The sequence below is a fragment of the Brienomyrus brachyistius genome, unplaced genomic scaffold (assembly GCF_023856365.1).
Source record: "Brienomyrus brachyistius isolate T26 unplaced genomic scaffold, BBRACH_0.4 scaffold96, whole genome shotgun sequence".
Classification (NCBI taxonomy): domain Eukaryota; kingdom Metazoa; phylum Chordata; class Actinopteri; order Osteoglossiformes; family Mormyridae; genus Brienomyrus; species Brienomyrus brachyistius.
In genome coordinates, this window is record NW_026042371.1 from 546,874 (window position 1) to 572,595 (window position 25,722).

General features: G+C 42.0%; 1 protein-coding gene across 3 annotated transcripts; it reads left to right on the forward strand.

Moving 5' to 3' along the window:
- The first annotated feature begins 4,913 nt into the window (after positions 1–4,913).
- LOC125727393 (run domain Beclin-1-interacting and cysteine-rich domain-containing protein-like) lies at positions 4,914–24,827 on the forward strand. 3 transcript variants are annotated; one of them, XM_049004064.1, is made up of 20 exons: positions 4,917–5,759; positions 7,734–7,887; positions 9,278–9,361; positions 9,708–9,864; positions 10,080–10,186; positions 11,232–11,328; positions 13,024–13,425; positions 14,194–14,259; positions 14,378–14,493; positions 15,019–15,211; positions 15,671–15,772; positions 18,601–18,652; positions 18,871–19,003; positions 19,404–19,549; positions 19,644–19,708; positions 20,681–20,919; positions 21,028–21,089; positions 21,183–21,336; positions 21,818–21,911; positions 23,968–24,827. In XM_049004064.1, exons 1-20 carry the CDS (start codon positions 5,734–5,736, stop codon positions 24,102–24,104), a joined length of 2,586 nt encoding a protein of 861 aa, XP_048860021.1. In that variant the 5' UTR covers positions 4,917–5,733; the 3' UTR covers positions 24,105–24,827. The 3 variants fall into 3 exon arrangements, with proteins under 3 accessions (XP_048860022.1, XP_048860021.1, XP_048860023.1); XM_049004065.1 differs by lacking the exon at positions 21,818–21,911 and having other exon boundaries at positions 4,914–5,759; XM_049004066.1 differs by lacking the exons at positions 4,917–5,759; positions 9,708–9,864 and having other exon boundaries at positions 7,838–7,887.
- The last annotated feature ends 895 nt before the right edge of the window (positions 24,828–25,722 follow it).

Sequence of the window (25,722 nt, forward strand, 5' to 3'; positions counted from 1 at the left end):
TGAGAAGTGAATACAGCTCAAAATGGTTATAATTAGCTTTTATTTCCATACGAGCAAATGTATAGGAAACACTGCACGTTCCGTTCCAAATCAAAACATGATTTATCAAATTTATTCCTTTGCAGAAAGTGATTTTCTGCACTTTATATGTTTTCCCCTCTCCAATCAAAATATGCTGTTATGCACAACGTCTGGACTCAGATTTTCAGAGAGAATTACGCTATGACCAGCATGTACAGCATCTGCTGCCACCCTTCCTTAAGTAAGGGCCGTAATTGACACCTGCTTTTTCAGAGAATGAATGACCTCACTAACTGAACTCCACACTTCTGTTATTTTGAACACACCCCTTTCAATTAATGATTCAGTTACACAGAATCAGCTGCATGCATGTCATGACCCTTGGGTCTGTTGGTTGTCTATTACTCAACTACACCTGCTAGTAAATTATTTGCCATGTAAATATAATTTCTACCAAAAACCGTAAATGATCAGGTTAGTGATGTTGGACTGCTATTATTTTGAATACATCTGTATGTCGCTACAGCTGGAAGCAGAGCGTCGAGTGGGAGGGGCAGTGTTGAGTACGAGGGGTTTATGGTTGGGGTTGAAGTGTCACATGATAACGGTTAAACTCCTCCCACATTGCCCCGCCCACTTGGCATTCGACTAATGGCTGCAGCAACATGCTTCTCTTTATCTGTATTAGTAATATTAACATGAAATAAGGGTTTAAGAGGATCATACAAAGTGAATCATATGACGGCATATTTTTAGTTTACTTTGAGTAAAGTTTTCCATTGTTAAAAGAAAATACTACCGACAATAAAGGCAGTTTATGGATTATTTATTTAAAATGGTTATGTGTGAATCTTAAATTTTAGAAAACAAATACTATTAATTGATGATAGCATGCAGACCTTGTACTGTTAGGTTGAATAGTTGGTGTCATCCAGTTAAGTATTCTATAGAAATGCAACAGCCATTGATGAAGCGATTAAATATTTTTTTCCGCTGCTAATTTACTACTGTTCATCCTACTGGGTCAGTTGCCTTTCTTCGCATCTATCAGTGCTTTGCCAACACACTGAGTTAACCATAACTTGAATCACACAAACAAATAGACGGTTAAATGTAATCATATGGCTAAATAAGTAAATTAGCTTACGATCATATTATACACCCTTGAAAAGTAACACAGATATAAGAAGAATTTTCATTCGCCAGAATACAGCGATGTCAGTCACGTAATAACCGTAGTCAGATACGACAGCTGCGCAGCTTAAATCTGAGCATGAAAAATTGTGTTTGTGCGCCACCTAGCGGCTGTAAGATGTATACCATCTGTATGACATGCTATTCTACTGTAACTCGATATTACCTTCCATCAAATATTTTTAGATTTTATTAGCTAATATGTCACTTTCGTGTAAAATTTTACCTGAAAAGTAGTCTCAACGGTTCATATTTTTATAGTATGAATGTGGTACCATATAAAATTTTGTTTGCAGCTGGATATAGGGAAATAGATAAACAATGTTGAAATCAGGATTGTGTACCATTTAGAATGACCTTAAAATTCCAATTCAATTTGTGAACTTGAATTGAATTTGAATTATGGTTGAATACAGGATGCAGAATTGTAATTTGAATTTGAATTTAATGATGTAGAATTAAAATGGAATCGAATTCAAACAAATTCACATACATACAGTGGTGCTAGAAAGTTTGTGAAGCTTTTTTCTGTTTCTACATAAACATGATGTAAAGAAATAGATTTTCAAATACATCCTAAACCTAGATAAAGAGAACCCAGTTCTCTTAAATAAATGTAACTAAAACGTTGAAGTTGTTCATTTATTTATTGAGGAAAATAATGCACCGATACATATATGTGTTGGAAGAATCTAAGCCCATTCCTCCTTACAGAACAGCTTGAGCTCAGGGATGCTTGAACTGCTCGCTTCAGGACCTTCCACAATACTCTAACAGGAATAAGGTAAGGAGTTTGACTTGGCCATTCCAAAACATGATTCATCTGCTTTGAACCATTTTTGTTAGAACGACTTGTGCGTTCAGGGTTCGTCGTCTTGCTGTGTGACCCACTTTCTCATGAACTTCAGCGTAACTGAAAAACAGCTTCTTCCTTAGAGATGCAGCTTCCATCTCACAACCCCCAATCGCCACTGAAGACTGAGACTGCAAAGTTCTTTCCAGTCAGTCTCTCCCAACCATTCCTCACTGCTGTTAATATGCTTTGTCATTTTACCCTTTTATATTACTTACAGTAACATAGAAACAACAAGCCACAGTGCATCAATGTAGCAACAATATATGAATCATTTCAGTGTGTGGCTCAGCGCATTAAGCCTCTGTTCCTGTGATTGGAAGGTTGCTGTAAACATGTCGCTAACTCTTCCTATTACAGTGTCCTAATTACTAAGTAATTACCCAGTAAATAAATTGTAAGTTACAATATATTATTGGATGATTACCACAAGTATTAAGTAGGTAAATACAGAGAAACTACAGCTGAAATACTAAGAAAAATCTCCACTTTTACCTTTTAACCCAACCATGCAGTTGCGACCGTTTTACGTTGGTAATAACTCAGATACTTACTGTACTTACTACCTAGGCAACCAATTCTTTGATACACCTCCACTAATACTCATCAATTCAAGTTACAATTGGAGATATTGAAGGTTTATGTTTGTCAAAGGCGCAAGTGTAATTACATACTATCTATGTTAGCATACACATCGTTATACTGTATTTTCGTTATAAAAATGTCATGTTATTCCCAACGAAAGAACACAATATCTGAACTTTCATCTAAATAAGTTACTTATCTGTCATTTTGCATATCATGGTGGGTCTTCCCCCAAAACTCAGTGCCGGCTATGCTGATTGCAGTACCCAACAGAAGAAATGTCCCAAACTCTCTATTTACATGGAAAGTCAAACTAGTCCCTAACCTGTTGCAAAGCAACATCAGAGGGTGCCAACCCTTTGGCGTACTGGATTGGAAACCAGAGCAGCTTTCTGAGGTAACACAACCTGCCTGCAAACAAGCTTTCTCAACACCTCAGGCCAGTACATTAAAATCTAAATGATAAAACCTTTGAAGATCCTTTACTGATTAAATTGAACACTATTGAACAATGAGTTGCATGCACTGGAATAAACCATAACTGGATTTGCCATCATGTGGGCAGTGGTTAATGGTTAGGGAAATGCACTTGTATTTAAAAGACTGCAGGTTCGAATTCCCTTCCAGCAAGGCACCACCAAGGTCCCCTGAGCAAGGTACCGCCCCCAAGCACTGCTCCCCGGGCGCTGAATTAGCTGCCCCCTGCTATGTCACATTGTCACATATGAGATAAATATATAGGATGCTGTCTTATCTTATGTCATCTACAGGACAGGCTATAAGTTATGAACAATCTTTTCCTTACAATCATGCAAATTTAAAGCACAGTTTACTTACTCTGCACTTTTAGGGACAGTATATAGATCTACCATTTTGGCAGTAAATGTATTATATATTTCAATTACTTATGTTTTTCTATATTAAATGACATTCATGTGTTTCTCCGAATTGAAATGAATTAAATTCTCATATCATTCCAATTCAGCATCCTGTGGGATGTGGCCTCAGACCCCAGGCTCTCTATGCATGTGACCTTCTGCAGTCTGCTTATTGGGAGAAGGTGGGTGTGGAGGGTATGATCCTCTATCTGCTGCACAGGGCTCCCTCCCATATGGACAAGGGAAGCGGTGCTGTGAGTATTACGTTTTTTGATCTCTCCTTCAACGCCATCAAGCCCCTCTTCCTGAGAGATAAGCTTACGGAGATGAGGGTGGACTACTTCCTGGTGTCCTGGATTACAGACTACCTCATGGGGAGACCACGGGATGTCAGGACTGCTCTTCAGAGACTGTGGTCAGTAGCACTGACGCTCCACATGGAACTGTGCTCTCCTGCTCTGTTCACCCTGTACACCTCAAGTACAACTCGGAGTCATGCCACATACAGAAAGTCTCTGATGACCAAGGAGATGGTGGTGGACTTTATGGAGGACCGGACCTCCTCTACAGCTGGTCCCCATCGAGGGGGTCGATATGGAGGTGGTCAGGAGCTACGAGTGCTGCAGTTGGACGATAAACTGGACTGATCAGCCAACACCAACTCACTGTTCAGGAAGGGGCAGAACCAGCTCTATTTTCTCAGTAGGCTTCGATCCTTCAACATCCATTTTGTCCCCTTGGTGTCAGGACTGGTTACTGTCTGGCCCTGTCCCGTGTTCCTTTTCCTCATTTGGCCAGCAGTTCCATTTCTCCTAGTGTTGATAATCGTTAATGTTAGTGGTTCCTAGTCTCTAATGTCCATTCATTGTAATGTAGCCCACCTGTTCCTTGTTGAATTGGTTACAGTTCTCACCTCTCCTGTGTCATAGCTTGTTAGTAGTATATTTAAGTGCCTGCTCTTCTTCTCTTCCTCAGTGATTCATTGTGGCTGCTTCCCTGTGTTAGCTGCATAACCATTAGTTATCTCATGTCCCTTCCTGCTTTTAGTATTGCTGTTCCTGATGTCACTCTCTGCCTTAGTTTGTTTTGCCAGTTTTGTTCTGACTCCCCATGGTCCCCTTATTTTCTGCTTCTCCCTTTCTGTTCAGTTTTGTTAAATAAGCCCCCTTCATCATGCCCCGCCATAACACCCAGGCCAAAAGGAGATTCGGCTCCTCAGCTAAACTGACTTAACTTCTCTCTCTTCGTTGGCTATATCAGCCCCAGACAACATCTGCATTCATACAAATGTATATTTAGCTATAATTTATACTACTACAGTATTTATAGCTTTTTTAGTATGTGTATTATAACTTTTACATTTACAGTATGCAGTAATTTACAGTATATTTCTTGCACAATCCCTTGCACTTGCACTGCATCCATTGGTGAATACTGTACCTCTAAATAGCTACCCTGTAGTGATTAGTATTCTTACTACCTTACCTTTTATCACTATTATCCTTAATTATTGTTAATATTGCCAGTTGTCAGTTGCTTCTCCTATTATTCCTATTACACTTCCTCGTATTATTCTTTTGCATCGTGGTATCATATGTTGCCGTTATATAGTTTAGTAATTAAGCTGCATTTTCCTCACTAACTATCGAAATCAGCAGCAACTTGATTCAGACGTGAGCACGGAGCAGAAAGATTTTCTGGTGATGCACAAAAAACAAGTAGCCTAACGAAGGACCGTATATGGAAAACAACTGAAATAGATATGTGAAACATCTGACAGATGTAATAAACAACCTACAACAAGATCACGTGGCGCTGAGCTTAACGCACATGGAAGTTTCAGTTTCTGGCGCTTTTGCCGGAACGCGCGGAAGCCAGTGTACTTACTTTATCGCTCATAACATCCTAAAATCCAGCAGTGGTTGGACTTAGGGGACAATCAGTTTTAACGTTAGCATGTAGAAACCAAAGTCGCATTTTAATTCTCTGTGAAAATAAACACATTTCTGGCTGCCAGTAAGCAGTCCAGTCTGGCAGGAGGAAGTAGGAGGTGATGAAGACGGGCGGAGCAGAGTTTTCCTTCTGGGAGAAGAGCAAGGGAGAAATTATTACTATAATAGTCACTTAGGAAGACACAGGTTAAACGATGACATAAATGATTTTATTTTACTTGCTCATGTTTTGGTACCCCAGTCCACGGTAATGGAGACAGAAAGTGGCGAAGGCAGGTACGTCTGCGCCGTAGCGCATTTCAGCTCAGTGTCATTTCATGACGTACTTACGGTAGCTATAAATTATGGTCAGGTTATTAATTTATTTAAGCCGATTAAAGTCCGACCTTTTTGATATTATTTGTGCGGCAGAATTACTTACGGAAAAACATTAATAATTTTTGATTGATCATCCAGACAGTCAGCAGATTTTAAGCAGGTTGTTGTTCTTGAATTAAAGCTGAAATGATTGCTAAAGCTGAAATGAACGTTTAGCATGATAATACCGCGTTACTGCATTGGCTGCAGCCCGGCATATTCAGTAACGTAGTTTTCCATTAACGGTTTGGTCTGAGTGTTTTTCAGGGTAATTTTAAACAATTTAAAGGTAAAAAGTCTCAGTAAGATATAAAGACTCTTTCGACAAATTTGCTAATGCAGAGTAATACTAAGAGAGCAATATGGCTTTGAGAGTTGTACCCTGGAGAATAAGCGTGGAGGTGGCTGCTAGCCACTTAGAGAAGTCTGGATCTAATTTTAGTTCAGAGTTTCACCTTCAGTCCCAAATTAGGCTTTTTGTCTCTGAAAATAAAGTTTTCTTTTTTTCCTGCCAGTTTTTCTTCTTGGGTTTTTTACTAAGTTTATGAATCTCTGTGTGTGAAGTGTGCTGGGAGTTGATCTTAATAAAGGGGTTAATAAAGGAGCTGAATATTGACCATAGCGCACTTTGCGGGTCAATGACCAGACTTTGCACTGTGCCGCAGTGTATATGAACATGCCATCTGCACACTTTAAACCTCGTCTAGGCGTGTCTGTATTTTATGTACGTCAAATTACAGTTTAAAAGCTGGCCCAGCGGTTTTACCATCGAGGGTCGCCTATATTTCTTAGTTTACTTCTATTACTTCTATATGCACTATTTAGTTTACTTTTCTGCAAATGTTTTGTCATCATAAACATTCACCTTTTTTCCAATACATCTGGTTATCTGCTTTTTTTAAACATGTAAAGTTTCAGCTGGTGTTACTCAAATTACAAAATATTATTGCAATGGGTGTGGATAGGAAAACAAAAGGATGGGGTATCAGTGCCAGGGTCACAAAGCCAGCACACTTTGTTTCACAACTGGTAGATTCAGGAGTAACAGTATCATGCTTTAATGGCTTTTTTAGATTTGGCTGAAGTGTTGTAATGCTCTGATTCATTACTGCTTCAAGTTGCACATGACACGTCATCACGGTGGGTGGCCCACACCCGGCACAATAACCTCACCTTAATATAACTTTTTATCATGACTGCATACACTCGCCTTTGCAACTTACAGAAGAAACACATTAATAAACAGGAACAAACCTGAACAAGAATAATCATAAACACTCATAACTGAACCAAATGGCCCCCGAGGCTCATGGGAACCCAAACTTAACCCTATCCTTACCCCGTTCTTCCAGAGCAGGAAGCATTGCCCACGCACACTAACCTGTAGCAACCGATACAACATATTTGTACTATATATATTATTAAGGTGTGACACAGATGTTAACACTGTTGCCTCATAGTTCACAATGGCTCCAAGTATGGGGGTTTGCATGTTCTCACCAGGTTGTTGTGGGGTTTTCTCTGGGTACTCCGGTTTCTTCCTACAGTCCAAAAACACACTGAGGTTAAGTGAAGCTGCGAGATTGCCTGTATGTGTGAGTGAGTGGTGTGTGAATGTGCCTTGGGATGGGTTGGCGCCCCATCCTCAGTTGGTTCCTGTGCCCATAGGCTTCAGGACCCCCACAACTGTGAATTGGACAACTGGTTGTGGAAAATGGACGGATATATATTGCTAGTTTGTATCAAAATAAACACTATAATTTCTGTAGTTACAACTTTGGTTAGCAAATGTTAACTGCCAAAGTTTGTGTATGAGTAAGTGTAAGTTGGCTGTACTTTCTGCTGTACATTTTGTTCCCTGTGGAGGATGTTATTTACCCTACTTGACTTTAGGCAAGAGCACTGGAAGCTCCTCCTAAGCTTGAAGACCACGGTGGAGGGGCTGCTGTCCACCAACAATCCTAACGTCTGGTCCCACTATGGCGGCTTGCAGAGGTTGCATAAGGACATGAACAACATCCTCAGTCACAGCCTCAAGAACGACACGGTGAGGCGCCTTCGAAAGTCGGGTGTCGGGGCTCGAGGGAGATACATGAGTTTTCCAGTTCAGTTTCTAGTGTATTAGTGAGGAGCCAAGTTACTTATTGCAGAGGACCATCAGCAGGGCTTATAGAAATTCTTTTATACATTGATGTTATCAGTAGCCTAGATATATAGAGACTGAAATTCTTTGGCAAGTAGGACATTAAGGATGCAGAAATGTAATTTAAACGTCACATCATGCAATACAGAAACACGGCAAAAAAAAAGAAAACGTGTTACTCGGTTACGAGTTCATTTGATGTGCCGCTGGTTTTCCAGTCACCTCCTGTTGAAAGTGAATGGACACTGTGAGATTACCATATCCCTTGTATAAATCCCTCAATGAGCACCTAGCTGTACGTTACCCATGTAGCTAGCTAATGTCGTCTAGCTAATGTCAACTAGCTAAAGAAATTCACTTTTAATATATTTTGATATCATATGTAAGGTAACTGTGCTTCATGAAAAAAATTAAGCTCAAATTATCAAGATAGCATTAGTGCTTTCAACAAAATGGCAAGCCAAGATGTAATAGTTCCTGAGATTGATCCGATTCCCTTTGCCATAAACAATCAAAAGAATTGAGACACCAGAGCTAGGAGACAGTGGGTGTTTCTCAATACCAAGAAAGCAAAGATCTTGTTTGTGGTCTCGGCAAGAATGGTCATGCTAACTTACCTTCCAGGAATGAACTTGAGGCACAGTGAATCATGGGATACAGTAGGTCTTGTTTGGGGAGGATGCAACCGATGTTTCCTTAATATTTGGGGCGGAGCAAGAATGACATCTGGGGATTTTTACCGCCCTCTGTACTTCTGTTCCTAAGTATTGGAACTAGTCTTCAGCAATAGAAGCTGATGTAAAACAGATACATGAAAACACAAGTATGGTCAAGTACGCATATTGAGAAACACCCAATGACAACTGACTTGCGGTCTCCAATGTGACTGGTCAAACATTTCACATATCATATGTTTGACGTGTTGTGTCTTTGCAAGATGGGCGTAGCAGTTTTATAGTAAATCATCTGGGGAGGGGGGTGGTAATGTTCTGATCCATCAGTGGGTGCAATTTTGCAGAGAAACAGTGAGAAAGAATAAGCTTAGTAATTAATTGGTATATTATATTGTAGGGTACATGTTACTCCCCATTATACCTGTAATTGAGAGGCTAGTTATATTATTCTGATTAGTTTCCATTAAGAATCAATGCTCTGCTGATTATCATGGAAAAGGGATCATGTGCATGCATTTATTTTGTATGTAAGTTTTGCAAATGAATGGGATGTGGTAATTATTGTTTTGTATGGCAGAGAAAGAACTCCAGGAATGATGCGACGTCTTGTCGTGTTGCAGGTCTACTGTAAGCAGAAAGACTACTGGCCGTTCGTTTGGTGTGTGCGCTACATCTGTCCACAGCTGGCCTCGCACGTCGAACAGGTGCAGTGTGACAACTCCCCAGCAAAGGATTCGTAGGCTATGACTTTAAACAGGAATGTTGCCTGGTGACAACCAATAAGATTTAGTGTTTCTGAGCCGTGAAAGCTCAGTAGCCAGTAATTTTGTTGCCATGACATGTTATATCATGAAATGCGGAATGAGGAAATGCCATCATAATTACTCACTAATTTATGTTACTTCTTCTACACCCTTGCTTGGCTTAACTAATTTGTTTTAAGGATTGCGGTTCATATTCATATTTTCTAGTAAGACGATCTATTTCTGGGAGTTTATGCTGCGTCACTATAGCAGATTAACATGTTTTCTGCTTGTATCTTTTCTGTAGTTTAATCACTTGGAGCCAGTACATAGTAACGGGGTGGATGCGGGGGAGGGTCACAAGGCAGGCCGTTGGCTGCTCCACAGTCTGCAGCTTCACTGCCTGTCTGCGCAGCTGCAGCCTTTACTGAAACACTACAGTCACACCCGCAAGTTCTATAATGGTACGGCCGCTCCTGCATACGCTTGCCAATTACGTTGGTTGCTTCGGGTCTAATGCGCTCCTTGAGTTTGCAGTCGCCTATCCTGAAAAATGGCACTGGTCTGAGACCAGTGTTGGCCTGTTACCTCGCTACTTCTCATTTCTTCAAACTGTGCTTTGAGCTCACCTCGCCTGTACGGAGCACGGTGTTTACTTCCTCTACCTGCTCTGGTGCAGATGACGCTTTTGTCCTGAGTGAGCCCTATGTGTTGGCCATGCTGCAGTGTTTGGAGGCCGTGGAGCAGAACAACTCTCAGCTGCTAGTGCTCATCGACACTGCCAAGGTGAGCACTGAAACGTACATCCTCAGCATTTAAAGATAGACACGACACAGACAAGACAAGATAAGATCCCCCTTTATCGATCCCACACCGGGCAAATTTACTTGATCCAACAGCCTAAAAAATAAAAATAAAAAAGATACTATAACAAAACATAAATAAATCAGAAAAATTTGTGCAGTTACTCATATTACACTTATGCAGTGGATAATTGCACAGAAGTGCTGTAATGGCACATATACTGATATTACACATAGTGGATATAAATATACCAGTTACATACATACAATGGATATTGCATAATGTAAAGCACAGTATAGTGGACAATCAGTAGGGGAAACTGGTGAATTTAGCTGAAGTGAAGTAGCTGAACCTGATTAATAGTAGTATTGGTGGTAGTAGTAGTAGTAATGGTACTGGTAGTAGTAGTGGTAGTACCTGTAGTAGTAGAAGTAGTAGTGATACTGGTAGTAATAGTAGTGGTAGTATTAGTAGTAGTAATATTAGTGGTGATGATAGTAGTAGTGGTAGTACCTATAGTAGTAGTAGTGGTACTGATAGTAGTAGTAGTGGTGGTACCTGTAGTAGTAGTATTGGTACTGGTAGTAATAGTAGTGCTAGTATTAATTGTAGTGGTGGTGATAGTAGTAGTAGTGGTAGTACTGCTAATTATGAAAAATTTGTGTAGACAATTACACATATTGCACATATGATGTCAGTAATTAGTAAATATTATTTAGTAAATCTATTTTGTTAGTCATCTGCCATATCTATTTATTCCCAAATTTGTATTCTTATGCTATTTAACATGCCAAGCAGTAAGCAGAGCCTCCCCTGGACATTGGCTGTGCCCCAGAGGAGCTGATCATCAGAATGTGTCCTGCCTTTGTGCCGCATTGCTTGTATAATTCGTTTTATCAGTGATACGTTTGTCTATCCGCAGGATCTGGCTGTTTGCCGGAGTCTAAATCTGGCATTTTACCTCATATGTTAATGGCCGCTGTGGCCGCCCCTGGCAGACTTCATTGTGTGTACTCTGTCTCCTCAGCTGTGGCACCTCAGCGAGTCGAAGGGGGCGGAGCTCCAAAAGTCACTCATCAGACAATTCACTGCATCCCGAGGTCCTCAGACAGATGGTTGTCCAGGTATCACTTCCCAACATAACTGTCCCAAGGTGGAGAAACGGTGGTGCGAGTGAATAGCAGAAACACAGGGGTGCAGCGAGTGCTAGACACATTCCACTGTAATTAAGTTGACTGGTAAATATTAGTTTTTCTCAATTGCTTTGCAGCATTTCTCAAGTGACAATTAACATTTGCAAATAACAAGTGTAATCCCTACACCATAATGTCACTTCTGCACTGCAGAGCATCATTTTTCATTGTTTCACAGACATTTCCAAAGGTTTTAGTACATGTACGCAGATGATTTCGTACAGTTGTCATCATTCGGCACAAGTTTCAGTTGCATTAGCCTTGTTGGTCAAAATAAATTATGTAGTTTCCCACGGAAATAATTTTACACCCAAAACTACATATGTATGTGATCATCATTTTAATCAACACATGCAAAACCGTTAACCAAGCTTTCAAAATGACTTAAAAACATATTCCATAAAATGCAGTGCTGTGGCATTGTTGTGTTTTTGGTTCCCACAGTACCTGATTTTGTCTCTCTTTTGTTGTTTTTCTATTGCCGTTTTGCTGATTTTGTGTTAAACAGTGCTGGGTGACTTTTTTGTTTGCTATTGTACTGTGTCTTGAGATCTGAATAGGTTACACGTGCATGCGAGTGCTTTCTCTTGGAGTCCTGCAATGTTGAAACTGGTGTCTTTGACATAAATTAGTACCGGTTTGCCGATTAAAAATTATCAGTCAGTGACAATGACAAAGTGGGAACCAACTATCTTTCAGAATTGTGGAGCTCAGGAGCATGCTCACACTGACATTTTGACGATACATCTCAGCAATTTGACTCTCATGGTTAAAACGATGCTGTCTGTACTTTTCATTGTAGTGGCACTGAGTAAGTCATTGGTGGAATTATTTGCTTTTGAGACACGAGATAATTGTTTTGGGAAAGTTACAGGCTTCTGCAGCTAAACCATAGTTTTGCTAAACCATAGTTTTGTGCTGTATGCATGAACTGTTTTAAGAAATGCTGTAATAGTCTTCGGAATGTTAAGCGTGTTTTATGAAATGTGCCAAAGCAATTGAGAAAAAGAGTATCGAGTATCATTATGAATCACAAAGTGTAGGGCTTTTGGCACACTATTTGTTGTTTAGACTACTGATGAGAACATTGATAACTCCATGACTTGACAGAGAAATTCTGGAAAATTGATGCGCAGATTTACATTAGCGGTGGGTGGTATGGCAAAAATATCTAATTCTTTTTAGGAACCAACTCCTCCATGTTGTCCATGATGCTACGTTGTCAAATAGGAAATGTGTAACGTGTTCAGCATTGCATGCTGGGACAAGGATGTGAAAGGAAGAGAGGAAGACATCCAAAACCACCTGTTGTTAGCTATTACCGGTTTAATGGTTTGTCGAAATGCATTTGTCTGACGAAACAGCTTTAGATTCATGTATGAGCCATAAAATTACAGCTGTGTAGCACGGCACTAATAATTTCTTCATAAAGGGAGATTGTGGAGACGTTTTAATAGTTTTAATCTATTATTATCAAATTGCACATCACTAATTTACATCTAGTCATTTAACTTACAGTAGAGGGAAGAATTACAGTTTTATCTGTGATCCCTGGGATGTGACCCCATGACGTTTGCATTGTTAGCACGATGCTGTACTGTTTTTTTCTCTGTGTGCCTCTCACAGAACCTCCAACCTCTGCTGCTTCGTGGCCAGCGCTGTGGTCTCACGATGCCGGTGTAAAGGATTCGCCAGATCTCGGCGCTTTGGCGACAGCAGCCCAGATGTCTCAGTCAGGGCCCGGCACCTTGGCAGAAGTGGAAGTCGCAGATGCAAGGGGTGGGGGTTTGGAGGATCGGCCGGCCTACCTTGCCATCAGCAGCCGGGCCCACCAGCTCCTTCAGAGCTCCAGAAGTTCTACAAGTGCCAATGGACAAGTGGTACCTTCAACCACTACTTGGGCTACCAAAGGCGTGGCTCTCCGCCGCCGGTCCTCATATTCCGAAGGTCAAGGGGAACCTGGCCGGTCCTACAAAGGTCACTGCAGGTCATTTTCTGATACGGGCCTGGTACGGCAGCGCAGTCAAGGTATGGGAAGGAAGGACTGCTGATTAAATAGATGTGTGGTCTGGTTCGGGTCTGGAGGTATCTGCTATGCGGTGGTGTGTTTCGACTCATTCTGAAAGATCACTTCCCTTTTTTATTTCAGCTGAACGCACAGTTTCATTCTGCATCACTTTGTTTTCAGCTGCCTTTCCTGTAATCCCCATTTCTCCCTCACAGCTGGTAAAACACGTTCTCTTTTGCTTAATCTGCCTTTATCCCTCCTTCTCCTCCATGAAGGCGGGGGAAACAAGAGCACCATTATAATAGGGAATGCAGTAGCAGGCCGGCCCGAGTCCACGCAGTAATTCTCTCTCTCTCCATTCGGTATGACTGCCGTGCATTTATTGTGACTGAGTCGTCTCTCCCATTATGTTTGTCGTTTTTTCTCAGATTTATGGATTTGGCTAGTCGAGTTCCAGTTGCATATGTTATGTTTCTGACTGTCTTCTTTTTGTTGCATAGGAAATGTTGGACTAAGCCAGAAAAGTTAAATTTGGCATGTTCTGCTCTTTGTGCTCCATCCTCACGTCTCCGTGTGATTGTGTGTAATATGTAACAAGATACAACACGCAAAAATCGCATGGCAACAAACTATTGGTTATGTTGGTGAAGAATGCTACTGTCTTGTGATTTTATTTTATAGCTATTTTGAGCATTTTTTTGCTACCTTCACTTGATCATTTGAATGTTTCATGTAGAATATGCTACCCACTTCTCTGGTGATTACAGTTGTCTTTCTGTGTCTTTTAGGATCAGCTGATATTATGTACCCTGAAAAAGAATATGGCGTCACTCCTTCTTTTTACTTACAGCCTGGTAAGCAAGTGTCTGTACTGACAGGCCAGGTATGTGTAACTGTCAGCGTGGTGGGTGGGAAGTGCGTTATGTACCAGTGTTGACGGCCGCATGTGTCTGTGTGTACCTGTCTTTTCAGATGGCTCGCAGTACGGTAGCCTGTCAGAGGGAATCTTCCCAAAGCCGTCGAAAGGGCAGAGTCTGGTCAGCTTTCTCAGTGAGCAGGACTTCGGCAGCTGTGCAGACCTGGAGAAGGTAACATGAATACTCTGGGGCTTGAGTCCCCCCAGAGGACACTGGGTTTGGGTCTGAGCATGGCAGGGGTTTGTGTCCCCTTGCACGAGGACCAGAATGGGTGGTCCCTTGCACGAGGACCAGAATGGGTGGTCCCTTGCACGAGGACCAGAATGGGTGGTCCCTTGTGGAGCATTTGGGTGGTGAAAGTCCTGCGTTTTTGGTGGTGTTTTATTATATCTATCTATCTATCTATCTATCTATCTATCTATCTATCTATCTATCTATCTATCTATCTATCTAGTCTATCTGTCTGTCTGTCTGTCTGTCTGTCTTGATTCTGTTTTTATTTTTTGTGGTTTATTGTTATGCTTATTTTAATCCCCTTCTTTTAAATGTCAGAAAAGTACTTTGTAAACCCAGTGGTTAGACTGATAACTAGACAGATTGATTGACTGACAGTAGACTAGCACAGGGTTGGTCTTCATTCTATACTCAGCTGTTTTGTGAGTTTTTAAGTGTCACGAGTTCGAAATTCTTCTTTAGGAGAATGCCCATTTCAGCATTTCGGAGCTACTAATTGCCGCCATCGAACTGATGAAGTGCAACATGCCCCGCGGCGAGGAAGAGGATGAGGAGGAGAATGACGACGAGATTCAGCAGCTGAAGCAGAAGATCCATCTGCGCAGGCAGCAGATCCGGAAGAATCAGCTTCAGTGTGCTGCTCAGACAGTGGAAGGTGAGTGTAACGCCTGTCTGAAACGCTCACACTTTTATTATCGTTTTTTTCCACGTGCTGTGACAGAAATGCTCCTTCCCATAGCTGCTTTGTTCAGTGATGCCCCAACAGGTCGAGGAAGGCATGAAGACAATTTCCCCGTGGGGATCAATAAAAGTATCTATTATTGTTTTATTTGCCTTTCGCACAAGTACGAGTACAGCTACATTGGGCTCCACCTCTTTGCCCCCATCCTGCCCTCCATAGCTTGGGGGTCACAGTGCAGGGTGAGCCATCATGTGGGCCCCTGGAGCTGGGGGTTAGGGGCCTTGCTGAAGGGCCCGTGGACATGTGACTATTCTGCTGGGGGCGGGGCTTCCGATCACAGCCATAGAGACCTCATGTACTGCAGTAGTGGTTGAACTCCAGGTGTCGATAAACACGCGCAATTTTTTTTTCTGTTTTGCTCTTTCCCATCAGCTTTCCCCTCCACTGACAGCAGCGGATCTGGACAGAGTTCCCAGTGTTCCTTCCTATCTGAGTCTGGTTCTACTGAAGAGGGTGAAGAGTGCGAGATGAAAGGTAATGAGAGTGTGAGGGGCAGGCGGGCACTATTAGTATTGTTGACCATTTTTAAGGAATAAAGGGCATTCTGTGAGCAGCTAAGTGATGCTCTTTGTGAAACTATCCAGGAAGACAGTGATCACAGCATGTATCGTGAGTTCCAGGCCGAGGGTAAGATGTGCGACATTTGAGAAGCTCTGACAACCCTTACATTATCCACTAGCTTCTTCCCAGACATGGTGAGACGGACTGTAGTTATGGGGATCACACAGAGCTCTGTTTGTTTGCGAAGCATCACGGTACAGGGGTGGACTTCATCACTGCCCTATTGTTGGAGTCTGTGGAATTTGTTTCATGCATGGAAGGCATGTTGCATTTGGTTTATGAGAGTCGCTTTTTTATCCAATCAGGGATGCCGGCCTTGGGATGCAAGGGTGCCTTGCGATTTTCATTTTTAGCTAAACGAAAAGGAATGCGTGAGCAAAATTTCAAGAATTCAGTTTATACAGCGCATTGTTTTGTCTTTTGCTCCAAGTTAATATAAAACTTGAACTCATTAAACTTGCCCCCACGGTTCAGCCACTGTATCTTAGTGTTACTGTATTTTTATAACACATTAAATCAAACTTTTCAGCCCAGTACCAGAGACTCAACGTTGCCCTTTTTCCCGACCAGGGGGTCCTTTGCGATACAGTAAATTTATCGTAATTGACTGCTTTCTGCTATGGTATCTTTAAACGATCAGTTTTTTTATCAACTTACTCTGGAAATCATCTCGTGACCCCCACTTTGGAAACCCCTGCACTAGACCATGCTTTAGGATCGAATGCAGATTGAGTCACCGTGTTTAACGAACATTTAACTCAGATGTTGTGGATTTACAGAAGCCTGTAACCAAATACGGCCCTGAAACAGCTATATCAGCAAATTAATGATCGGTGTGGTTTTAATCTGCTTTCAGAAAAGTTCCTGTGCATTAGATGGTGCTGAGTAGGGGTGTAAATCATAATCTTTGTACACGATATGATTTGATTTTGAATTTGTATAAGGTAGCGACTTGATATGTGACGATATATGAAATGTTACTCTGATACAATGCGAATTGGTTCGATTCAGTAATACATGATCAATATTTTCAATACAGTGAAACATGAGATGATTTTAGGGGAATTTTTAAACGAAAGATATACCAGTAGGTCTAAATGTTCAATTTTTCATTTTAACACAGATCAATAAAGAGCATGCAGGCGATGAATTGTTACACCTCAAGTGCTGAGGGCAGGTCACCAATACTGTTGTCTTGGAACAGGCTGTCCCTCTCTCTCTCTCAACCTCATCTCAGCGGAGAGGGAAGGTTGAATGGCATGGAGGTCCCGCTGGTCTGACTTTAGGGGGTTGGCAGCCTATGCTTTTTGGTTGCTCTGTCTGTATATGAGCTTTGGCCCGGATGCACTGGCCTGATTTATGCATGTACCCAAAGGTTGTGATCAGCTTTCCATTGTCACGTGTTTGAATGTTGCTTGTTGTCAGCTCTTTAAGTTTCCCTTGGAAAAAGGTTTGTACTCCTCTTGCTTTTACTTCCCCTATTTGCAGCCTGCGGTTTAGCCCTCTGCAGCTGTAGTCGCAGCCTTGCCTGCATTTGTTTACCATTAGCTATTATTATGAGTGGTACGGACTGGTGCTGTAGGCATCGCACATCAAAGATGCCCTTTAACACAGTCTGAAACCCTGACTGCTTTAGTCGACTAGCTCAGTGAATTAAAGCATGTCACTGTCGTAGGATGCCACCTTCGCGATGTCAGTTCATGAAGTTTCTTAGCTGCTAGATAGTCCACTGTCAACTGTAAGTGGTATTGTTGCAAAATGGAAGTTATAGGGAACAACAGAAATGTGAAGTGGCAGATAATGTAAAGTTAAACTTAGTCCTTGAATTCATGTCATGTCACATTTCTGTATTTGTTGTTATATCCCTGTATAGTATATTAAATATTACCTATTTGTAATCGGGGGCGGCATGGTGATGCAGTGATTAGCACTGTTGCCTCACACCTCTGGGTCCCAGGTTCGAGTCTCCGCCAGGGTTACATGTGTGTGGAGTTTGCATGTTCTCCCCATGTCATCATGGGGTTTCCTCCAGGTACTCCAGTTTCCCCCCATAGTCCAAAAACATGCTGAGGCTAATTGGACTTGCTAAACTGCCCATAGGTGTGCATGTGTGAGTGACTGGTGTGTGAGTGTGCCCTGCGATGGGCTGGCCCCCCATCCTGGGTTGTTCCCTGCCTCGTGCCCATTGCTTCCGGAATGGGCTCCGGACCCCCCGCGACCCAGTAGGATAAGCGGTTTGGAAAATGGATGGATGGATGGAAAATGGATGGATGGATGCATATTTGTAATCTAAATTTGCCTTGGGTGAAATTGATTAAAATCCTTTGTTTGTGATTAAATGTAATGTTTTGGCCTCATTCAGAGGTGGGTAATTCAGGTCCAGAGAGTGAAGGTCCAGGCCAAGATTTTGTTTCAACCAACCAGTTGAGTATAAAGAGCCACATTCACAGAGTACTTAACTGTGGGTTGTAACAAAACCTTGGTCTGGATTTTTACTCTCTGGACCTGAACTACCCACCTCTGCTGGTGATATAGGAGCACACAGAGGTCAGTTACTGCAGCAGCTTCTAGTTAGCTCTCCCTTTGGAAATAGTTTACATCTATATTGCTTTCTGATTGTAAGGAAAAAACACATACATTCATCTTGGTTGGGCCTTCTCATGTCGTGGGGAAAGTTCTCCATAAACAAGATCCAAGAGTGTTTTTTCTTCTGCTCCATCTTCTTCATGGCTTCCTTCCAGATGGAGATACCACCTGGTCGTGCAGCAAGTCGCTCCTGAGTTCCACCTCTACGTGAGTCTCCCATCAGTCTTTATCCCGCTTTCTCTCGTTTTCCTCTGGCTGAAGGACATGCAGGTGCATAGACCCTCTCTCTAGAGCAGTGTTTCCCAGTCCGGTTCTTGGGAACCAACAGTCAGTCCATAATTTTGCTCCCTCCCATTTGCCACTAGCAAAAATGTGGGAAAACTGCCCTATAGAATCTCTTTCCCGTTCCGCCTCTGTCCTTACAGCACACACTCCTTCCTTCAGTCCGGTTCCGCCGAGGCAGTGGCCATGGGGCTCCTGAAGCAGTTCGAGGGCATGCAGCTGCCCACCGCCTCTGAACTGGACTGGGTGGTCCCAGAGCATGAAGCACCCCAGAAGGTGGGGTGGGATGGAGCTTTGGAGTAATGTCAGAGTGTTCTTTAAGCAGTGGTGTAATCCTGATGGCATTCTGCCAAATCTGAATATTTATTAAAAGCCAAAATTTGTAATTAGTCAGTTTTAGCCCACAACCGAAGAGCAGATTTTCGAAATTCACTTCAGACTGTTTCATAAGTACTTTGTTAGATTACTTGAAGTGAGTTTTGGTTCCCAAAACGGTAACATATGATGAGGAAGCCTGACTTTAAGTCATTGGTTGTCATCTCTAAAATAACAAAAAACTGAATTTTGGAAATATTCTCTTCAGTAATATGAATGAGCAGTTCTCCTTTACTGAGTCTAAATTTAGTCAGTTCTTTAGTCAGGTCTTGCTGCTAATACTCATTGCGCATCTCCTCAGCTTCTGCCAATCCCAGATTCGCTTCCCATCTCCCCCGACGACGGCGAGCATGCCGACGTCTACAAGCTGCGCATCCGTGTCCGTGGTAATCTAGAGTGGGCCCCACCGAGACCCCAGATCATTTTCAACATACACCCAACACTGAAGTAAGTCACACTGAAGCAAAATATCTCCCTCGTTTATCGTGACAGGCTCGTCCCACTTTCCTCTGCATCACATCCTGTTTGTCCTGTTTCCCAGGCGGAAGGTGGTTGTGGCCAAGCAGAATTACCGCTGCGCTGCCTGCGGCACACGTGCAGACCCAGGTAGCGCGCATGGCGGTTACAGGCTGCACCTGTGCCTTTGAAAGTGAAACCATGCGGTTGTTAAGAAGTTTTATTTGATCTGCTATAGACCTGCATTGTCAGGAGATGAACTTCTGTGCTAGTTCTTCAGCTATTTTTTTTTCCAAAAAAAGGTCAGAAATTCTCAGAAAACAGGTTGAATATAGTTCAGGAGAATCTTCCTTCAAAATCTGCTTCATTATATATTATTACTATTTAGCTGTTTTTGATACTGCTGTTGTCTCAATGGTAACACTGTAAGCTGCATAAAATGAAAATAGTTCGTTTTAACTTCTAATGTCCATCCATCCATCCATTTTCCAAACCGCTTATCCTACTGGGTTGCGGGGGTCCGGAGCCTATCCCGGAAGCAATGGGCACGAGACAGGGAACAACCCAGGATGGGGGGGCAGACCAACGCAGGGCACACTCACACACCATTCACTCACACATGCACACCTATGGGCAATTTAGCAACTACTATTAATGTCTTCTTTTCAAAGCGCTATATAAATGAAACACATTATGATTTGGTAAAGAAAATCTTTTTGGCTCCAAGAGACCTGAACTAGAATAAGAGGATGGATGTGTTTTTGCCAGTCAGTAGTCATCCAAGTCAAAACAGAGTCCATCCATTCATTCATCTTTCATACAACTTATCGGTTTGAGGGGACACAAATTATGTGTTAGTACACTCTTACTTAATGTATTAATGGACCAGAAACTAAGTGTTAGATACGTACTGAGCCCATGTTCATTCATCATTAATCAGTCATAACGGTGCATGTGTTTCATGTTGTTGCTATAGTTGTTCACGATTTGTACTTGAGTAGTAACTGAGTTACTAAGTTACTTGTGCCCCCTCAAGTAAAGTGATACCAGTTTATGAAGTATATGGTCAAGGTTCAGTGCAGCCCTGAATATAGTATCTTCCTTTTTGATTTTGATATGAAGGGTACATTAAGAGACTGCGGTACTGCGAATACGTTGGTCGCTACTTCTGCCAGTGCTGCCATGAGAATAAGCAGGCTGTGGTGCCTGGCTGGGTGCTCCGCAAGTGGGACTTCGCTAAACATCCAGTAAGCAACTTCGCCTGGGACCTGCTGGCTAAGATCGCAGGCGACCCATTGTTCAACCTGAAAGATATCAACTTCAGCCTCTACAAAAAGGTCAAGACGCTGGATGCCGTGCGGGTGAGTCTGCCAACGCGTGCGCCAAGCACAGACTTTCTTTGTGGCTGGTTGATGGACACATGGATTCAGCCTGAGCCTGGAGACATGTTTGCATGCTTTGTACTTCAGCTGCTGAGAGTTCAGCTCTACCACATGAAAAACTTGTTCAAGACTTGCAGGATGGCTAAAGGGTAAAAATTCTCCTGTTCATACCTCTTACTACATTACTGGGACACTGGACTTCCTGTGACTATTGTCTTGTCATCTGTTTGATTAATTGATAGGTTGCTGGAGCTGTTTGATGGCATCCCATGTCACCTGACTGAGGACCTGCACCTCTTCTCCATTAATGACCTCAGTGCGGTGCGTCGTGGAGAACTAGCCCCTAAACTGAGGGAGTTGCTGCGTTTAGGAAACATGCATGTTGCTGTTTGTGTGGTAAGACAAAAATGACATGATTTTCGCCAGCTACATCTACCCTGAGCTACCTGATAAGTCAGTTTATTCATGCCAGAATTCTGTCACATATTTCTTGGAGCTACTGCTTGCCTTGCGTAGGGGAGCATTTAAAGCAGAGTTCCCCAATTCCAGTCCTTGAGGGCAGGAATCCAACATGATTTGCAGATTTCCACGTTCAAACACACTTACTAAAGCTACTAATTAGCCGATTTAGGTGTTTGTTGAGCAGGGAAATGAACAAACTGTGTTGGTCCTCCAGGACCAGAATTGGGGAATCCTGATGTAAAGGAGCATTCTGCAACATTCTTTATTCTGGTTTTGTTTGCGAAATTGCAAAGGTTGGCAGATGAAAGTGAAAATGTCGTGTAGCTTCTTGTTCGACAGTAGTATTAGAAGAATGCAGTTATAGGGTAGCAGGATAAATGTCACAATTAAGTGTGTTTGTTTCGATTCCTCACAGCTTTGCCAAGCAAAAGGGTTTGTGTGTGAATTCTGCGGTAATGAAAAAGACATCATCTTCCCATTTCAGCTGAATAAACGTCTGCGCTGTGAAGGTGAGCGCCCCCTGCTGGTCACCGCAGTGCATCTCTGTGGGGCAAAACAAGGAGGCTAATAAATGATCTCAGGAAATATAAAATGGCAGTGTAGGTAGTAAAGGAAGAGTAGAGGGCGCAGGACAGGGTAAATAGAGAAAGAGCAGGAAGAATTAGATGGATGCAAGAATGAGGGAAAGAGATGTGGGACAGTCAAATTATTTTATATGCAAACATTTAAAAAAGTAAGGTGTTCTCAGTGTGGGGAGTATGAGCTGAAAGGAAAAGCTGGTGACTAAGTATGAAAAGGACAGGATGGAAAAAAGAGTCACCAGAGAGTGAAAGAGTGGGTGAGATATTTTCGACTGAATAAATTTTTTGTCTAAAGGGGGTAAAGGGGAACTGAAAGATGTGGATGATAAAGCAGAAGGGGAAGTCCATTTATCCAACTTCTGGAACTTCCTATACTCTATATCAGTGTCTTCCCACCCACTCGGGGACCCACAGCTCACTCCCACCACCCTAAAAACATGGATTGTCTGTGGGTCCCTGAGGACCGGATTGGGGAGCACTGCTCTGTACGGTGCATGGAGTCTAGAGTCTACCGCTGGACTCCTGGACATGAGGTGAGGGACACCCTGGGCAGGATTCCCACCCATTATTAGGCGCAAACACATCCATTGATCCTTAAAAACTGCGTGTTTTGAGTGGTGGGAGGAAGCCCAAACACCCAGGTAAATGTGAGGAGAACAAGCAAATGCTACAAGCACCAGTGAGGGGACAGAAATCAGAGCGACAACCCTGGAAGGGTGAGGTTACTGTCAATCTCAATAGGGAACCTCTGTCGGGGGGAGGGGCAATCATTAAAAATAGAGAAATGGAGAGTCCCTTATGCAGATACTTAGGGGATATTCCAGATTTTGAGCAGGTGTGAAGTGCACTGCTAGGACCTTCGGATCAGGCTCTTAGAAGCAGGACTGAAATCTCATAAAGCAAAGACAAAGCCCTTCATTAATGAGAAACAAGGAAGATCCAGGCTGGAGTTAAAAAAAAAATATATATATTATTCACACGCACCCATAAATTGAGAAATGAGTGAAACACACTGTATGTGTGTGTGCGTGTGTGTGAATTAGGTTGATATTATATTGTGGGGAGCAAATGTTCCCCACGATGTTATAAAAACCTGCCATTTTAACGTTGTGGGGACCATTTTTCAGGTCCCCATAAAGATCTGAATGCAATCAAAAAAGCAAAAATGTATTTCCTTTGGTCATTTATGGTTAAGGTTAGGGCTGGTCGGGGTTAAGGTTGTCATAGTTAGCGTTAGCATTTTTCCTGTAGAAGTGAATGGATATATAGCTTCATGTAATGTGTGCAGGCTGATGGTTGCACTTTCACAATAGATACCCCTTACTCGAACACGCTACACGGTTCTGTTCTTTGCCCCTCACCTTGCATAACCCACAGTCTGAAAACCTCTGATATATGACCTGTCATTAGTCCATTACAGTTCTTTCATGTCACTGAAAAGTTTAGTCATAGTGCAAAAACGAAATATATAGAATATAAATATTGAAATATCCATCCATCCATCCATTTTCCAAACCGCTTATCCTATTGGGTCGCCGGGGGTCCGGAGCCTATCCCGGAATCAATGGGCACGAGGCAGGGAACAACCCAGGATGGGGGGCCAGCCCATCGCAGGGCACACTCACACACCATTCACTCACACACCATTCACTCATACATGCACTATGATGAACATGTGTGTCTGTATTTTACTGCATGACATTAGAAGCATTTTTATTCATGCTTTGGTCAAACACCAGAAAGATAATGTCTAAGTGCCTGACATTGCTGATGGTTTCCCTTATATAATTTTATTTTTGGAGAAAGTGAAAATCTGCCGTTAGAACTTTTACATTAAAGGACATTGCGTTTTTCTGTATTGTTTACCATGTTTTCCTCTGATCCTGAAGCTTTTTCTTAGCCCTATAGAATAAATGCACACAGGCATGATCTCTGACCTCAGGTGTCATTACATTGATGGTGTGTGTCTCCGTAACTCTTTCAGAGTGTAAGACCTGCTATCACAGAGACTGCTTCTCCGGTGGGACTGAATGCCCAAAGTGTCGGAGACTTTCGGAGAGGAGAGAGCGTCTGGCTCGGAACAACATGGAGGAGCAGGAGGAAGAGGGAGGAGGGGAATAACCGATAGGAGAAAACCAGCCCCACCGTCTAAAAAACTCACACTTCCTCCTTTATCAGCAGTATTTTTCTTCGTGTAAGTTTACATAGATGATGTTTGGAGCGAAATATTTAATATTGTCAGTTACCATTTTCTTTCAGAAAATCACATGGTCTTCTTTAAGCATTTGGTCATGTGCATATTTGTAAGCCATAAGATATTGTTTGTGTGTCACTCCAGTTTTATGTAGTTTAAAATAATGTGAATTGGTGCCACGTTCATTGATGTTCATTCCAGGAGTATTTAAGACAGTGTGATGTAATGGTTCTTCTCAGGCAGCACTGAGAAGCTTTTTGCAGCTCAGATTCTTCTAGGAAGAGTGGGAAGAGGAGCGGGGCCCTGTTAACTAGGGTATCCTGTAACTCTGTTCTTTGCTTGGTTTTACCAGTCTCTTTATTATCTTCTGCCTTTCTTGGCTTGGCACGAGTTTGCACATGTACAGAACGCACCATTAGTTGAAATAAAACCCTTGAAGATCTAAATATGTGTAGCTTAAGGCAGATTTGAACAAGTCTAATCAGACAAATGTTGGCAGTGCTGCTTATGGCATCATAATTACCCTGTTGAATGTAACCATGCACTCTTATGTTAAAAGAATGATGTTCCATTTGTTATATTCTATTTTTGATATTCTTTATAAATAATCCTTAAAAATCATTGACATTAAAAGATCGATCTTACTATTTTGAGGATGTTTCTGTCCTGTTAATTTATCACTGAAATTATTATTTTTGTTTATGAATTTGTACCTTAGCATTTGAACCTCTCAAATACAATTTCAGCTTTGCAGTAATATGTGGCTAACAGCAATTCTGGAGCATCGTCCTGGAAAGGAAATTAGTTCATTAAGGTTATGATCCATTAGAGCAGTGTTTTACCCCAGTCTGGTTCTCAGTGATCTGCAGGTAGTCCACGTTTATTGGTAGCTGAGAGGGAGCAAAAATATGGACTGTCTGGCAGAGAGCTGAGAGGAAGCAAAAATGTGGACTGTCTGGCAGAGAGATGAGAGGGAAGAAAAATGTGTACTATCTGGAAGAGAGCTGAGATGGAGCAAAAATGTGGACTGTCTGGCAGAGAGCTGATACGGAGCAAAAATGTGGACTGTCTGGCAGAGAGCTGATACGGAGCAAAAATGTGGACCATCTGTGGGTCCCTCAGTGCTATGTTGGGAAACACTGCACTACAGGATTATTTATGAGGGTAGATATTACATCAGAATTTTCAAACACAACATTGTCATATACATTTTATCACGCGCAATGGTAAAACATTTAGGATTTATTTGCTCATTTTACTCATCACTACATAGCAGTGACTCAAATAGTTACTATTTTTGCTACTTTGACATAATTTCTAAATGTGTTGACAAAGTATTAAAGGTATTACATTTGCATATAAGAGTACAGTTGAGTGCTTGAAGCACATTTGTTACGCAAAAGCTGTAATGATTTCGCTATGTTTTCAATTTAATTTCCTTTGTACTTCAGGATTTGGTCATTAATGATACGTCAAATCAAGGAACACAATTAATGTTCTATTCAAATATATAAAGTATTGTTGATAACATTGTTGTAACAGTGC